Genomic DNA, 18,462 nt, shown 5'->3' on the forward strand with positions numbered 1-18,462 from the left:
GATAGACTCATTATTACAACGCATCACCAAAGTTGTTAAGACATTCATACATACTTATAAGTAAAACAAAATTATAGTAGAACGATGCACAAATATTTTTATAATTACAACAGTCTCTCTCTTTTTTCAATTTATACAATATTTATTCACGTATGAAAAACGACGAAAAAAATCTGGTCACGGTTTATCTCACAATTTCGTTTAAAGAAATGATTATTGGAACCGGGGTAACATCACGAGACTTCTGCTAGCCATTATACATGCCCGCGTCAGTCTTAGAATTTCAAACATCGTTGGAAAATTTTTTTTATGAATAATGGGTGTTAAAAATTCCAGTATCTGGAAGCTTCGGGTGGCGTTGACCTACTAGTATTGGAAGAATCAAGGTAGCCATATGTCTTTATAAGTACACGTTTTAATTGGTACATTAAGCCTAGCTACAAGTACGCTCTTGCCAAGACACGGTCTTCCACATCATCTGGCACTAACATATATCAAACTATCAAAATAAATATCAAATGCGTGTAGAAGCAAGTATAAAATCTTCGAAAGCTTCCATTTTTAAGAAACAGTGGATGGCATATATTCATATGCTTGACTATGATTCTTTGTCCATCCAAATACAACTATAAACAAGGAATTAGGACATACAACTGTATATACTAATTTATAATTCCCTGATATATGAAATGGGCGTTTGTCGACATTCTTATACAGAAATGTTGGATAAACACCTCAATTGCAAAGTGTGAAAAAAATTGCAATTTAACGCATGAGCGTAACTATTTAGTTTGACAACTAAATGTACATGACAGGTCTATCAAATAAATATAAAAATCCATTATCTTCATTAAACATGACTAAAATTTTACAATACCAAGTAGCATTTTTCATAACATTTGTATAATTGTGACTTCCTACGAAAAACAAATGTATAATATATATTTTAATAAAAACACTATTACCAACGTTAATGAAGAAGTTGAATTCTAACCTTTTTAAATCACATAGCATTAATTTTTTTTTTAAACCTTTAAACTCTTCTTACAATTTATTTGTAGAATTGCAGATTAACATGCTAAATTTGTACAGAAAAAAATCCATTTTACCTTTATATATTTATTTTTGTCCCATTGGGACATATAGATCTACGGAAAAAATAATACAAAAGAGAAAATAGTAGATAGTTCATAGGTCATCATAATTTCACGTCCGCTCCAACCGCTTCTGATATACTCTTAAAGCCGTCCCGCCTAAAAACAGAAAGCAATGGTTATCTAAGCCATTTTAATGTAAAAAAACTCACCATTTTTCAATATATTTAACAACAAAATATTTTTTTCTAATTCATAAAATATAAGTCAAACGGTTAATATACTTATTTCTAAAATAGTTCTACCTGAGTAGTTCCTCCAGTTCTCGTTTGATTTTTTTGACTACAGGTGGTCCTTCGTAGACTAGGGCTGTGTAGAGTTGAACAAGACTAGCACCAGACCGGATTTTCTTGTACGCCTCCTGACCAGAACTCACTCCCCCCACCCCAATGATAGGAATAGAACCTGCATGAAGAAAGAATAATAAATAAATATAAAGACTATCATCATGCTCATTAAGACCAGTTCATTTCCTGTGAATAATCAAACTGAAAAAATAGAAATTGCTACTTTTTTTTAAAATTAAAGTACATTACAACTGCAATTACTAGCTGGCATCAAGGTGCATTTCCCATATATGTAGCTGATTTCAAAAACAATTTACAAAAAAAAAATGAATAAGTCGTAAATCTTTTCAGTACCAGGAATGGTCCTTTATAGTGTGCACAATTTATTAATGCCCATTTATATAAAACAATTAAAACCCATTATTTAATTTATTTAAGGTAATTCTACTGGGATCAATTCAACACATTCGGTGGCTTCTGAATAATGACCATTTAATTTTTGGTTGTACCAGTAGGTTGTACAACTCAATCCTAGCTACTTGCTTACAATCTTGCTCGAGAGTAGTGGTTCCTACCGTTTGTGAGTCGGTACATGTCTGCTATGGTTTTCGTGGACATGTCCCTCACTGGGGGTCCACTAAGTCCCCCCTCCTCCGTCTTACTGGGATTCTTAAGACTGGGGGGTCTCCTAACAGTGGTATTACTGATGATTAAACCATTCACATAGCCCTACAAAAGAATCAGTCAATAGGTACAAACAAACAAAACTGTTTACGTAGAATTAGGTAAAGCGAGGTTGTGACAAAAATTTTTGCAGAAAAATGTTATAATTTCTGATGCATGTGTTATACAGACAAGAATAGAAAAGGATGCAGTAAATGTTACATCTATTACCATTCCTTACTAAAATTATGGTTACATTATTAAATTACATATACTATACCTGAAGTAAATGTTACAAGTACATGTACATTCAATTTGTTTTGTTTGCTAGTATTTCGAGCTTTAGTTACAATAATGTTGTAGTTTTTTCTTACATCTAGTAGTAAATATAATCATATTATATAAATTGTGCCTGTTTGGGAGGGTAACAGTTGAAATTGATACCCCGAGAAAACCATTGTCAACCGATGCGAAGCAGCGGTTGACAATGGTTTTCGAGGGGTGTCAGTTCAACTGTTATCCTCCCAAACAGGCACTATTTATTTTGTTATACTGAATGTCTTAATTTTAGAAAAAAAAATTTACTGCTTTTGTTTAGAAATGACGTGAATTCTACGGTGAACCGTACGCGCATAATTTACGCGCATGTAACAATTTGTTGTGTTTCCTGTTGCCAAGTGTGTTGCTAACGCTGAGGGTAATAGAACGGATTATCAACTGCATCTAAACCAATCAGATTTCAGTATTTAACATGAAAGTATAATAAAATACATTACTGCATCACATGCCATAGTACATTATATGATATAGTACCATGTAGTATCAAATAATATTGTATCATGTGGTACAATATCATATAAATAGTGCCGGTTTGGGAGGGTAACAGTTGAAATTGACACCCCGAGAAAACCATTGTCAACCGACGCAAAGCGGTGGTTGACAATGGTTTTCGAGGGGTGTCAATTTCAACTGTTATCCTCCCAGACAGGCACTATTTATTTTGTTATACTGAATGTCTTAATTTTAAAGGAAACACCACTGCTTTTAGATAGGAATAACGTGAATTCTAAGGCGAACCGTACGCGCATGATTTTTGCGCATGTAACAATTTGTAAAGTTGCCCGTTGCTAAATGCGTTGCTAACGCTGAGGGTAATAGAACAGATTATGAACTGCTTCTAAACCAATCAGATTTCAGTATTTAACATGAAAGTATAACAATATATAAATAGTGCCTGTTTGGGAGGGTAACAGTTGAAATTGACACCCCGAGGAAACCATTGTCAACTGACACAAAGCGGAGGTTGACAATGGTTTTCGAGGGGTGTCAATTTCAGTTGATAATCCGTTCTATTACCCTCAGCGTTAGCAACACACTTAGCAATGGGTAACACAACTTTGTTGTTACACACGATTGTTACATGCGCTTAAATTGTGCGCGTACGGTTTGCCGTAGAATTCACGTCATTTCTATGTAAAGCAATATAAAAATTCTCTAAAATTAAGACATTCAGTATAATAATATAAATAGTGCCTGTTTGGGAGGATAACAGTTGAAATTGACACCCCTCAAAAACCACTGTCAACCTCCGCTTCGCGTCAGTTGACAATGGTTTCCTCGGGGGTGTCAATTTCAACTGTTACTCTCCCAAACAGGCACTATTTATATATTGTTATACTTTCATGTTAAATACTGAAATCTGATTGGTTAAGACGCAGTTAATAATATTTACTATTACCCTCAGCGTTAGCAACGCACTTGGCAACAGGTAACATTAAAAAATGTTACATGCGCGAAAATTATGCGCGTACGGTTCGCTGTAGAATTCACGTTATTCCTATATAAAAGCAGTAAAATTTGCTTAAAAATTTTAAAAAAGACATTCAGTATAACAAAATAAATAGTGCCTGTTTGGGAGGATAAGTTGAAATTGACACCCCTCGAAAACCATTGTCAACCTCCGCTTCGCGTCGGTTGACAATGGTTTTCTCGGGGTGTCAATTTCAACTGTTACCCTCCCAAACAGGCACTATTTATATAGTGTTACCTGTTGCTAAGTGTGTTGCTAACGCGGAGGGTAATAGAGCGGATTATCAACTGCGTCTAAACCAATCAGATTTAAGTATTTAACATGAAAGTATAATAATACATATTATATATTTACATTTATAATGTTACACAGATTGTAGTAGTTCTAACTTGTTCACCTTTCTGGAGGTGACAACGGCAGCGATGTCTTCCTTATCTCTATCTGTCAGGTCAGGGGCAATCTTGACCAGCAGAGGTTTCCTGACTTCCATCTCATCCCTTCTCTCTATCACCTGTTGATATGAAAAGATATAATTAAAACCTAAAAAGAACTTAAATCAGGGATCTCCTCACACATATCTGATCCCTTCTCTCTATCATCTGTTGATATAAAGGAATCGAGCAACAAATAACTGAAGTCAGTGGTCTCATCACTAAAAAAACTTGTCTCTCTTCTCTATCTCTTATGATTAAACCTGTATATAACCAATATAATGGCAATCAGTAGTTTTCTTGATGCAAGGGAGATTACTCCTACAAAGAATTTCAAATAACTTAATTGTACCATGGTTTGGCCCCCCCAAAAAAATCTTCAGTTTCAGATCAGGCCAAAAAATATCAAAATATAATGCTGCAGATAGGTATTCTATTTTTTAATCTTACTGAAAGATTTGCAAAAGAGAATAACTTAATTTAAATTGAATTTCATATTTTGTCTAAAATTCAAAATGTAGTAAAAAGACTAACAAAGACATTGGTGAATTCTATACATTGTTTTGGTTGTTACCTTGTCTAGGAGATTCTGTAGCTTCTGTTTTCCCTGTAGGTCCCTGAGGCCTGGTGTATTAGGGCTGGAGATATTGACCACGAGATAATCCGCTAAGCGGCTGAACTTCTCAACTCCCTGAGTGTAGTCACTGATTGGATCAGTAGAACTCTTGTTTTTACCAAGATTGATGCCTAATAAACAGTTATCTGAAAAACAAAGATTTAAATGGTTTTAGAATACAATATTAAGAGTAATATGTAACCATGTTGAATAATAAACAATCAAGGTGATGAGATCAATCATTTACTTGGTATATGTGTCACCAATTATTGAAAAGCTGCATCTTTCAAGAAAGAATAATTTAATTCTGGTTGTAATGCGCTTTCTGATTGGCTAAAAAATTATTTTAAATCATACAAAGAATAATGCCTACGTCATAGTAAGACTAACGTCAAAAACGTATTAATACGCCTGACTTTACGTTTGAATTTTGTACAATTTTACGTCATTTTAAAGGTCAAATGACCGTTTTTATCTACAATGAAAAGTAAAAAAAAAAAATTATAAGCTCCGTGACTCTGTCTATGAGACTGTATATTGTACACTACTTTTTAACTAGCTTTACCTTGCTCTGTGACTCTGTCTATGAGACTGTATATTGTACACTACTTTTTAACTAGCTTTACCTTGCTCTGTGACTGTCTATAAGACTGTATATTGTACACTGCTTTTTAACTAGCTTTACCTTGCTCTGTGACTCTGTCTTTGAGACTACCGGTATATATTGTACACTGCTTTTTAACTAGCTTAACCTTGCTCTGTGACTCTGTCTTTGAGACTATATATTGTACACTGCTTTTTAACTAGCTTTACCTTGCTCTGTGACTCTGTCTTTGAGACTACTGGTATATATTGTACACTGCTTTTTAACTAGCTTTACCTTGCTCTGTGACTCTGTCTTTGAGACTATATATTGTACACTGCTTTTTAACTAGCTTTACCTTGCTCTGTGACTCTGTCTTTGAGACTACCGGTATATATTGTACACTGCTTTTTAACTAGCTTTACCTTGCTCTGTGACTCTGTCTATGAGACTGTATATTGTGCACTACTTTTTACTAGCTTTATCTTGCTCTGTGACTGTCTATAAGACTGTTTATTGTAAACTACTTTTTAACTAGCTTTACCTTGCTCTGGGACTCTGTCTATGAGACTATATATTGTACACTGCTTTTTAACAAGCTTTTCATTGCTCTGTGACTCTGTCTTTGAGACTTTATATTATATACTGCTTTTTAACTAGCTTTTCCTTGCTCTGTGACTCTGTCTATGAGACTGTATATTGTACACTACTTTTTAACTAGCTTTACCTTGCTCTGTGACTGTCTATAAGACTGTATATTGTACACTGCTTTTTAACTAGCTTTACCTTGCTCTGTGACTCTGTCTATGAGACTGTATATTGTACACTACTTTTTAACTAGCTTTACCTTGCTCTGTGACTCTGTCTATGAGACTGTATATTGTACACTACTTTTTAACTAGCTTTACCTTGCTCTGTGACTGTCTATAAGACTGTATATTGTACACTGCTTTTTAACTAGCTTTACCTTGCTCTGTGACTCTGTCTTTGAGACTACCGGTATATATTGTACACTGCTTTTTAACTAGCTTTACCTTGCTCTGTGACTCTGTCTATGAGACTATATATTGTACACTGCTTTTTAACTAGCTTTACCTTGCTCTGTGACTCTGTCTTTGAGACTACCGGTATATATTGTACACTGCTTTTTAACTAGCTTTACCTTGCTCTGTGACTCTGTCTATGAGACTATATATTGTACACTACTTTTTAACTAGCTTTATCTTGCTCTTTGACTGTCTATAAGACTGTTTATTGTAAACTGCTTTTTAACTAGCTTTACCTTGCTCTGGGACTCTGTCTATGAGACTATATATTGTACACTGCTTTTTAACAAGCTTTTCATTGCTCTGTGACTCTGTCTTTGAGACTTTATATTATATACTGCTTTTTAACTAGCTTTTCCTTGCTCTGTGATTCTGTCTTTAAAACTATATTTTGTATGCTGCTTTTTAACCAGCATAATCTTGCTCTATGACTCTGTCTATGAGACTGTATATTGTGTACTGCTTTTAACTAGCTTTACCTTGCTCTGTGACTCTGTCTATGAGACAATATATTTTGTACTGCTTTTAACTAGCTTTAACTTGCTCCGTGACTCTGTCTATGAGACAATATATTTTGTACTGCTTTTAACTAGCTTTACCTTGCTCCGTGACTCTGTCTATGAGACCATATATTGTGTACTGCTTTTAACTAGCTTTACCTTGCTCTGTGACTCTGTCTTTGAGCCTATTGTATACTGCTTCGTGTCCTTCACTGTTAAATCCATATCTACAAAGCAATGACTGTGGTTTTAAGCTTGTCAAGACATATTATTACCGTAAAGAAGAAATGACAAATACAAATTTTTTCATAAGTGACAGTACATTACCTGTTTATGACAGCTTTATCCTCTTTGAGTCTAAACACCCTTGGTTTAGGATTTCCAGGCTGAGGTTCTGGGGTCACACTCCCTATCTCTATAAAACCAAAGCCTATCTTTGTTAGTCCTCGGACCCCTTCACCGTCCTTGTCAAATCCTGCGGCCAGACCCACAGGATTACTGAACTCCCGGCCGAACACCACGGATGACTGAAATAGGGAAACAAGATTACTGAACTCTCAACCGAACACCACCCCGACTGAAACAGAGAAACAATATACAGGATGACTGAACTCCCGGCCGAACACCACCCCCCACTGAAACAGAGAAACAATATACAGGATGACTGAACTCCCGGCCGGACACCACAGACGACTAAAATAGGGAAGCAATACACAGGATTAATAAATTCCCATCTGAACACAATGCACTAATAAATGAAATTAAGAAAAATATTTTCTAAACTACTCATATATCTGACCCCTTGCACAAGGTAATCGGGAAAAAATGTGTCTTAACAGAAAAGAGATAGGATCATGTCTGACCAGATTTTACCATACAGTGCACGCTTATACAAGATCAAATTAAACCACTGCTGTATACAGATTCATGTGCTGTTAAGATAAAAATGCTGATCAGATTTTGCATGTTTGTGACAGCTAGTGATTTTTTATACAATGCCATCAATATGACCAAAAAATAACTATATCTGTAGATGATGTTAATTTGTACCAATAGACAAATAGATAAATTTCAAACTACATGCATTATTTGATGTAAAATATTTATGACATCTTGGACAAACTATATAAGCATATAATTCATGTTTATTTTGTAATCAGATGGTTAATTATGAGAAGCATTGCAACTAATTGGTATCTCTTTTCAAGGATCAATCTTTAAAACCTTTCTTGACTATAAATATTATCAACTGATTGAAGCAACATATATATAAAGCAACGAAAGTCAAGTTTATTTTATATAACAGTTCTCACTATCAATAGATAGGGCACCTGCTTTCAATGGGAACCAATACAAATGTGATTCTAGTTCTCAGCCCTTTAAACACAGTTCATGCTTTCTCCCGATCTGTCACAGTCTCCCAGCATGGCGTTATTTAACAGGCAGATTACTCCCGATATTTTCGAGGTCACACTTGTTTATCCAGCGAGACGACCATAATCTACCAATCTCTATACTGACCTCCATACGCAGTTCTGTTCAGACCCAGAGACATCTTATCACAATCATGCAGTGTGTTCTGAATTGTCACATCTAGATTCACCAGAAAAAAAACTTGTCAGCATGATACAAGGTTTGTAGATCCATGTTGTTCTACTGAGGGGTACATGCTAATCTGTAGATGTAAGTACATGACTTTCTCTTTAGTACAACTAAGTCTTACACAATTGCTTATCAAAGTGGAAGTTTGGTAATTTTACATGTCCCTATGTCTTGTTTGATTTTTTCAATAATAAATGATTATAATCATTACAAATAAACATGGAATAATCACACCAAGAACTAACATTTAATATATTTCTCTTTGCCAATTCTCTTGAAGTTTCAACAACTTTTATTTAACATATTCGATGTATACACAATCTTACAAAATCTTTAGGATGTGTATTAGGTGCACACAACCTTAGGTGCCAAACAAAAAATACCAATATTCTTCAATCAAATGCCAGCCTTTTTTTTATCCAGGGTAAGAGAAAACAACTGCAAGTAGAAGCCATGTTTGTTCTTAGTTCCATTTTTCGACTTTTGAGTCGGTCGTCACAAAGATACCTACACTACAGATCCGCACTCCCTGTGGTCAGTGCAAGAAGTCAGTCCAAGACAAAATGTAAGCATTGTTTGTAAACTGCTTGATGGTCAGTGTGGGGTGCCTGCTCTTTGGCAGGACATTCTGACTTAATTTGATGAAATTTGACAACATTCATGGTGATACATAATGTATATAAACTAAAAATGCACTATAATAATATAGGTATTATAATAATGAATTTATGTTTCTTTTATCAATTCCATATATATCCCAATAACTTAATATATATCCCAGTATATCAATCAGAGCTATAGATTTTTCAATATTTGATAATTATTGATATGTACTATCTTTCTGTATAAAAATTTTCTACATACCTGCATTTGGTAAAAAGGGCAATAATTAAAAGAATCAGTCTTGACTTAATTATTCTCTTTCAGATGACAAACATCATAGATCTACGATAGCCAGACCGATCTGGTCCAGTGCCGCTGTAGGGTCAGAGGGCAGGGGTACATTCAATAATGTCAAACGCAGAACAGACCAGACCAAAAAGGCCTCCCTGGTGATTTTTGACAAGGATGGAACCCTTATTGACTTCCAGTCCCTGTGGACTCCATGGACCAAGAAACTGGTCCCAAGGTACTTATGTTCTTATTTCAACTCTAAATTAACACATTCAAATCTAGAACTGTCTACTTTTTGGAGGCAATTGTGTATCTTCAGGTCCCCTAGCCTAAAAATCTAGCTAATATAGTCCACTTTGTTGAAGGCATAGTTACATATCATCTTTATCGCATTCGCAGGATTCAGGAGGCCACAGGTTTGACAGGGATTGAAGGAAAAATATGTGACATCCTGGGATTTTGTTTGAAACAACAGAAGGTGGTACCTGGGATGCTGGCTGAAGCCACCACCCCACAAATCAAGGTAAACATTACCCCCTCCCCCAAATCAAGGTAAACATTATCCCACAAATCAAGGTAAACTATCCCACAAATCAAAGTAAACTTTACCCCAAAATCAAGGTAAACATGCCACTCTAAATAGCTATTCCTGTCAAAAAGTTTGAAGTTTAAAATGCTTTAATTCTCAGAAATTAGATTCCATCATCACCATGAACGTCATAATGACCTTTGATCATAGTAACTAAATTTACTCATAATCCAAATGTGATTAAGCAGAACTTAATTAGAAACGTACCAGTAATGGCAAAATAAAATGATTAATGAGGGGAAAAACAGCATATCACAGTGCTAGTTGACATCGAAATTTGCATTCCAGGTTGAAATGACAAAGATGCTGGTTAGGGAGGGATTACAGGAGACTGACGTCAAAGAAATTCTTGACCGAGTCTGGACGGAGGGAAATGTAAGAAATCCCGATGAACTGAAGAAAATCGGAGAACTTGAAACACTGTTTAAAATCCTGAAGAAAAACAATGTCAGAATAGCTCTCATTACATCAGACAACCGCAAAGGCACAGACGAGCTACTGGATGAGCTTAAACTAACAGAGTATTTTGAGTATGTGATCTGCGGGGATGACCCAGATTCTGAGCCCAAGCCATCCCCTTACAACGCCCTAAAGATCTGTAAGAAGCTAGGGGTTGACCCGGCAGACACAGTGATGGTGGGGGACACTAAAACAGACATGCTGCTGGGGAAGTCTGCCAAGCTGGGGTGGAGTGTGGGAGTACTGAGTGGGGTGGGGCAGATTGGTGACCTACTTCCCCACGCTGACCATATTGTAGAGGACATCGAGGACATTCTGCCCATCATTCTGCCCTTTGATGACTGGCAGAGTTCCTATGTTTACTCTTCTAATGACAGATTTCTGGTGAAGCCTAAAGATCAGGACCATACTGGGGTCCCCTCAGTGAAATCTCCCATGGATTTGGTGATCTTTGACCTCCATGGAACACTTATCTGCATTCACCGGAAATATCCAAAGTTTGTGGAGTTCTTCTGCTCCAGGTAAACAAGTGAAAAGCAATATACAATACACAATTGAACTCCCATTTTAAAAACATCTTAACATTGTAATTGCAAATCTTTTTCTTATGCCAGAAATGACAAATCTCTTTTTATTTTTTGAATTCTAGATTGAAAAGGATGACTGGAATAGACATGCTTGCCAAGTTAACAAAGCTACTGGGACTAAATGAAGATTCTACTCGGATGATGCATGGGGTCCTGACTGAGGGTACACCATCTGAGGCGAGAGGGGTGGTTGTTGAGGCGCTTCGAAGGGAAGGAATTGCCTACCAGGAGGCCATCATGCTGGTTAACAAGATATGGACGGAGGGAGAATTCATCCTGAAGTCGGAGCCAACCCCACTCAGCTCAAATCTAGAGGAAACTTTCAAGGAACTCAAACGAAATGGAGTTAAGATTGCCATAAACACAGGAGAGCCTAGGGAATTTGTAGTGCTAGATCTGATGAACCTTGGCCTAACTAACTACATTGATATGCTGGTATGTGGAGACGATCCCATCTCCCAAGCCAAGCCATCAGGCCACAACACTCTCTTAATCTGTAACGAGCTGAGTGTGAATCCGTCAAAGACGGTGGTGGTTGGGGATTCTGTAGGGGACCTTCAGATGGGAGGCTCTGCCTTTGTGATGAAGAAGATCGGCGTATTGTCTGGAGTAGGAAATGAAGAGGAACTCAAACCTTACGCCGACTGCCTAGTTCCAAGCATTGAAAACATCAATGATATCATCCTAGAAAAGGGCAAATCAGAAGCTACTGATGGCTCTGGGGTGTCTGGCAAAGGTAGGGAAACATTTTCATGTTTTCAAAAAAGTATTTTGTCCCCAGCTTTTGGTTCTGGTTCACAAATGCACCAACCTCGCAGAAGCTTCTCAACTTCTAGGCCTTGCTCAGTCCACATAGCCTCTGACACTGAGAGGTATGACTTCATCATTGTTGGGGCTGGCTCAGCAGGTTGTACCTTAGCCAATCGGCTGACTGCAGATCGCAACAGAAAGGTGCTCCTACTCGAGGCAGGGCCAAGAGACTTGTGGCACTGGGACTCCTGGAAGATTTACATGCCTGCTGCTCTGATGTACAATCTGTGTGATGATAAATACAACTGGTACTACCACACTGAGCCAGAGAAAGGAATGAACAACCGTGTCATGTACTGGCCCCGGGGACGTGTATGGGGAGGGTCATCTTCCCTCAATGCCATGGTATACGTCAGGGGACACGCCTTTGACTACGACCGCTGGGAGAAGGAGGGAGCCACTGGCTGGTCATATGCCGATTGTCTACCTTATTTTCGTAAAGCTCAGACACATGTGCTGGGAGCAAATGACTACAGAGGAGGGGATGGCCCTCTCCATGTTTTCAGGGGAAGGTCAAAAAATCCTCTCTGTCAGGCTTTTCTTGATGCAGGTGTGCAAGCTGGCTATCCTTTCTCAGACGATATGAATGGGTATCAGCAGGAAGGCTTTGGATGGATGGATATGACCATTCACAATGGAAAACGATGCAGTGCCGCTGCAGCTTACCTTCATCCAATCAAATCCAGGCCAAATTTATCCACGAAAACAAATATCTTGGCAAGGCGCATTCTGTTTGAAGGAAAGAGGGCTGTAGGAATAGAATATCTCAAGGATTCTGGTGTTCAGAAGGTGTACGGTGAGGAAATAATACTAAGCGGTGGGGCAGTCAACTCTCCACAGCTCCTGATGTTATCAGGGGTTGGAAATGCAGATGAACTTTGCCAGTTAGATATCCCAGTGGTTCAGCACCTACCTGGAGTGGGGGAAAATCTCCAGGACCATGTAGAGGTGCTTGTTCAACAGGAGTGCAAACAGCCAATTAGTCTGTACAAAGCCCAATGGAAGTATCCCCATGTAATGATCAGGATCGGTCTGGAGTGGTTCCTCCGACAGACAGGTGATGGGGCCACCAATCACTTTGAGACAGGGGCTTTTATACGGAGCGAGCCAGGGATAGAGCATCCTAATGTTCAGTATCACTTTCTGGCTTCCATCATCAATGACCATGGGAGAGTATCGGGAGATAGACACGCTTACCAGGCACATGTACAGATACTCCGCCCAACAAGCAGGGGGTATATCAAACTAAAGTCATGTGATCCCCGTGAACATCCAAGAATAGTGCCCAACTACTTAACAACTGAACAAGACATTAGAGAAATGAGAGACTGCATCAAGTTGACCAGAGAAATATTTCAACAGAAAGCATTTGATTCTTACAGGGGGCCTGAACTCACACCTGGAAAAGATGTTCAATCCGATGAAGAAATTGACGAATATAACCGAAACATGAGTGAGACAGCTTATCACCCATCATGCACCTGTAAAATGGGATCAGAGTCTGATCCCATGGCAGTAGTTGATCCGACCTCTAGTAGGGTCTACGGTTTGGAGGGCCTAAGAGTTGTTGATGCCTCCATTATGCCAAGTGTTGTCAGTGGTAATCTCAATGCTCCCACTATCATGATAGCTGAGAAAACAGCAGACATTATCATTGGAAATAAGCCTCTCCCTAGGGCCAGTGCCCCTGTGTATAAACCCAAGAGTCTTGATTCCCAGCGATGACATTAAATACCTTCTGTAGCAGCTCTACAATGCTTTTCTTTCTGCCTGCATGGTGCAAATATTTCATAAACATACTTTTCAATTAACTGTGTGTTCTAAAGGCATTGTTAAGTATATGTGTGTAAACAGCAAATTCCTCCATTGTACATATACATTTGTACCTTAATATCTCAAAGAAAAAAGTTTAATTACTCAAATAAAGCTAAAATTATTTTTTGTTTATGAATCCATACTTTTCACATTCTTTAAAATGAGTTCGTTTTCTATTTCTTTGCAGACCAGTGATTGAAACTTTAACTCTTTCAAGATGCATGTACTTAGAAAAGAGTCTCCAATATGACATATTTTTAGGATACCATTGATGTACCACTACTTGTTTTGATGATTTGTTTATCTTATTTGTACATCTACTTTATTCTACATTTACTTATATGTAAATTCTAATTGATTATTTCTTCATGATTTTGTGCAATATTCCTTTTGTTCCTCAGTCTCATTGTTTGACAATTAAAGATTTAAAGTAAAACTATATCAGCTGATTTCTAGATTTTTTTCCATGCCAGTGAATGTAAAGTAATCATGTGTTCATCAAGAAATAAATGTAAAAGAAACTGAGGTGCTGTACAGAAAAGGAAGTCTGAAATATAAATTTGCATATTGGGCAACTAATGTTCACAAACAAATCGAATGAATTATTGATTACTTCGAAATAAAACACAACATATTAAAGCAGCACAATTATGCTTTACCCTAAAGTACTGTAAATTCCTTATATTACGCGAGTACTTAATTCTGCGATCCTGCTGTGTTGTATCAAATCGCAAGAATATAAAATCGCGAACGCGGGAGATATATTCATATTTCTGATAGTTCTTAACTCTCAGAAAATAATAGCAAGGTTTTAAAATCCGCGAGGGATGCTTCTCGCGATTTTACGCGGATATAAATTCCTCGCGTTTAATAAGGAATTTACAGTATGCATCACTGTAAAAAGTGGTTATTAACGCTGGTGGTTAAGTGCACATTCTCCATGTCAAACAATAAGTTTGGGTATTAAATATGCATATACCTGATTTACCATACGAGTTTAGAGTATTTTTTACCATATGCATAGGTGTATTTACATCATTGGCTTTATGGTTACCACTTAATTAGAGTAAATTTCCCCACGCATTAATAACCACTTTTACAGTAGTTATTTTACTGAATGAAGTCAAAATAGTGTAATTTCCCATTTTAATATGATAAGTGACAATTATTTATTTGTGTTGTACGTTGTATAAATGTTGCTCAGTTATGATCAGGATACCCACGTGAGAAGTCTCATTAAGAATAAGCTGTCAATTGAAATAATTATCTGGTTAATTTGTTAACTGATGAGAAGGATAATTTTAATGAGCAGATAACTCCTCCAGTGTAATCGAAAGCTGTTCTCTAAAGTTGGAAAAAAAGGATATCAATCAAACAATCAAGAAAAATCAACTAAAATAACGGAAAATGATAGCTGGATGTAGCAAATTTATTGAGTTTTGAATCCCTCATATATAGTACTTGTAAAGGGGTGGCAAAGAGAAAGAAGACAACAGGATTGTGACGAGCCTCTGTAGTCTACGTACAGAACACGCAATATCAAATGACCAAAACAGGGCTTGATTGCACTCGAACCAGCAACTTTTGGTCTTATACCTATGGCCACTATGCCCTGTGCTCCAGTAAATAGTAGTCTTTACAACTAAACACTCACCAAGATAGGAGAGTCTGGGGTTTTTTGTTTCCTGGGGACAATGTTGTACTTGGCCGCTAGTACCCCCAGTCTGTGTGCCGTCTCTGCATCAAAGAACTTATGGGTGAATGGCATGACATATTCCCTGTAGAACTTCTCATTGCCTTCATAAATTGAATACCCCGCAAAGGTCAGGAAAGCGCCGGGCACAATGATTGCGATGTCCTTCAGTCGCTTCTGAAATCAACAGTTAAACATTCAAGTAACTTGTTGACATGGGGTAATTTATGTCACAAAAGGGTTAATTGAATACAACACTATCAATGTATAGTGTGTCTTTTCGTTTGCATCGATTAAATATGCAAATATCTCTTGAATAACGAAAGCCGACTAGTTACGCAACTTTGAAATGCAGATTGACACATGCACACTAAAATATCATTGCGATAACAACAAAGTTTCACTTACGGCTGACTTGGCTAGTTTAATGGCAACGTCAGACATTCTCTTTTAATTTATTTTTGCAAATATATTCTCTGTTCATTCCCAGTTAACACGAAAATTGTTTACATCGGTTTGCGATCAGTGGCACCTTGTAATGTAATTTTTCTTCCTCTTTGACAAAAGAGTTCGTGTCCGGTGGATATGAGGGTATGTCTCAAGATATGAAATACATAATCGCATGAGCTCTATACAGTCCTCAATAGAGTGCTCCTACATGTTTATCTATCTATTCTTGTTGTTTTTTTTAGGCATCTTACATGTTGTAATTACACCCAATAAGCATGATAAGTGTTTAAAAGCAGAATCTGTGTATGCTCAGGGACGTATATATTTCCCTGGTATGGTTTACAAATCCTCAAATCATCTCAACCCCTGCATGTGGGTTGGTGGGTCGGGGGGGGGGGGGTGTTCAATTAGCCACCTGAAATTGTAGATACTGAATTTTTCAACACAGTCTAGCATTCAAGGAAACTCAAAACTTTCGTTTTTTGTTTTTGTTTTCTTTTTGTTTGTTTTTTTATATGTGGGGTTTTTTTTTTTGGCAATCCTAAAATCGGGAACACGATAGGGAATAAAATTAATTTATGAGGATATTTAGAGGAAATAATTAAATTGTCTGCAATCTTTGTAAATTTGATCAGATATAAATTACACTGTACGTACACGTCAGTGTATATTTTTATTGAGATCTTTTAACTGCATTTTTGAAAAGCTAAATTAAGTTACGTAGTTTGTCACTGGAATAAGAATTTTTAAGTAATCTCACTCTTTTACACCCTATTGACCTAGCAATCTTTTACACCCTGAAGACCTAGAAAAAATAAATAAAAGGAAATCGTAAGAAACACTCTCCGTCGATACTCTTTAAAGCAATATTTGCTGCAATTTTCATGCATCTGAACGTAGTCTCGATTTTGATTGACCCAGTAAACATAAATATATAACATCTTATGATCTATATACAGCGATGGCTTTAAGAAATCTGCTACATGTAAATGTTTATGATTGATGAAAATCATTTTACAAGTACGTGTATTGGAGTCACTAACCACTTATAAAGGTCGACGACCCATATAACCCAGTACGTGTGTTTTTATTTTTATTCGTAATCGATAAAAGATATAATATAATAAACACTTTGTACTTGTTAAAAATAAATAATAATAATAAAACATCTAAAAAGCAAAACAACATATCGAACATCCTAACTTTGTTTCATTGCGCTCAGTTTATTTTCTTACTTTCATACCTTTCTAATTGATTAATTATGAACCTAAGCAATTAATGCGTATATGTTAATAAGGCACACTTGGATTTACATAGCTGGATTTGTAAGTGCAGTGTCTGTCAACATGTCTGCGCACTCAGTAATACGTCTTTTGTCTGCTCTGGTTTTACTTTCATACGGTAAGTTTAAATTTTGACTCAGTAAAGAAAATAACTTTAGCTATCATCTTCATCGCATCCTGATTATTTTACGTCAGTTTTCATGTTTTATTCCTGCCAGCCTACGGCGCCATTTCTGAGTCCAAACTATGCGAGCACCTTCTCCAAATGGAGTGCACGGGGAAGGCTGATATCTCGGTCTGTGGTTCTGACGGACAACTCTACCAAAACAGGTACTATAGCAAGGAAGCCGCCCTTTTGGTGCATGCAGTCTCGTTCCATCAACCTGTCCTTCACAAAAAAATAGATTATTGGGAATCAAAATTTGTACATAACAATTTGTAAATTTTGTATTTGCATCCACCCACTAAATTCAAAATTTACACGACAAAACAATTCTCTCTCTCTCTCTCTCTCTCTCTCTCTCTCTCTCTCTCTCTCTCTCTCTCTCTCTCTCTCTCTCTGCAAAATTCTATTCAGAGTGTCGGGTTGGACGGGACTACCCTGTATATAGTATATAATATTAGAAATGAGGGTGTTTACCTTATCAGTTTCAGCAAAATAACTGTAATATAAAAGAAATTCCTCAATCATTTTTAGTCATTTTAAGAAGTAAAGATTAAAAATAATAATAAAAAAAATAAAATTAGATTATGATGCAGGGGAAGGAAGTGAACATTCTACCGGAAGGACATGCATGTATAATGTAGAAAAAAAAATAATAAATGCGTTATAAATCAATAAATTAGTACGGTGACCTTGAGATTGTCGGTCTCTCTCTCTCTCTCTCTCTCTCTCTCTCTCTCTCTCTCTCTCTCTCTCTCTCTCTCTCTCTCTCTCTGTTCAGAGCAATTGGTAAGAATTTTCGTCTGCACTTTATTGAAACTTTCTGTTGTACTTTTTTTCTTGTAAATTCAGATTTTTTTTTCAGCTGTTTTTTCGGTCAAGCTGTCTGCAAAGGACTGGATAAAACGTTAAGACCAGTGGCCAGTGAAAATTGCCCATCGTGAAATCCTACGTAAAATATCTGAAACAAGAAAATATTGTTTTGTTAACCAAGAATATGAATCAATAAACAAATACACAATTTCTA

At 36.8% G+C, this 18,462-nt stretch overlaps 3 protein-coding genes across 4 annotated transcripts; 2 read left to right on the top strand and 1 right to left on the bottom strand.

The window, feature by feature from the left end:
* Positions 1–1,103: 1,103 nt before the first annotated feature.
* Positions 1,104–16,108, bottom strand: LOC128188670 (dihydroorotate dehydrogenase (quinone), mitochondrial-like). Its single transcript, XM_052859869.1, has 9 exons — positions 15,948–16,108; positions 15,501–15,716; positions 7,418–7,617; positions 7,250–7,317; positions 4,920–5,107; positions 4,312–4,425; positions 2,017–2,170; positions 1,400–1,559; positions 1,104–1,253 (listed from the first exon to the last, which is right to left on the bottom strand). The coding sequence occupies exons 1-9, from the start codon at positions 15,981–15,983 to the stop codon at positions 1,199–1,201; spliced, it is 1,191 nt and encodes a 396-aa protein (XP_052715829.1). The 5' UTR covers positions 15,984–16,108; the 3' UTR covers positions 1,104–1,198.
* On the top strand, positions 7,642–14,285 carry LOC128188669 (uncharacterized). 2 transcript variants are annotated; one of them, XM_052859868.1, is made up of 6 exons: positions 7,642–8,773; positions 9,116–9,257; positions 9,620–9,821; positions 9,986–10,109; positions 10,464–11,155; positions 11,284–14,285. In XM_052859868.1, exons 2-6 carry the CDS (start codon positions 9,146–9,148, stop codon positions 13,754–13,756), a joined length of 3,603 nt encoding a protein of 1,200 aa, XP_052715828.1. In that variant the 5' UTR covers positions 7,642–8,773; positions 9,116–9,145; the 3' UTR covers positions 13,757–14,285. The 2 variants fall into 2 exon arrangements, with proteins under 2 accessions (XP_052715828.1, XP_052715827.1); XM_052859867.1 differs by having other exon boundaries at positions 7,643–8,723.
* Positions 16,109–17,206: 1,098 nt separating the features above from the next.
* On the top strand, positions 17,207–18,462 carry LOC128190088 (uncharacterized). The gene is made up of 3 exons (XM_052861998.1): positions 17,207–17,390; positions 17,491–17,602; positions 18,301–18,462. The coding sequence occupies exons 1-3, from the start codon at positions 17,276–17,278 to the stop codon at positions 18,377–18,379; spliced, it is 306 nt and encodes a 101-aa protein (XP_052717958.1). The 5' UTR covers positions 17,207–17,275; the 3' UTR covers positions 18,380–18,462.

The sequence above is a fragment of the Crassostrea angulata genome, chromosome 6 (assembly GCF_025612915.1).
Source record: "Crassostrea angulata isolate pt1a10 chromosome 6, ASM2561291v2, whole genome shotgun sequence".
Lineage (NCBI taxonomy): Eukaryota > Metazoa > Mollusca > Bivalvia > Ostreida > Ostreidae > Magallana > Magallana angulata.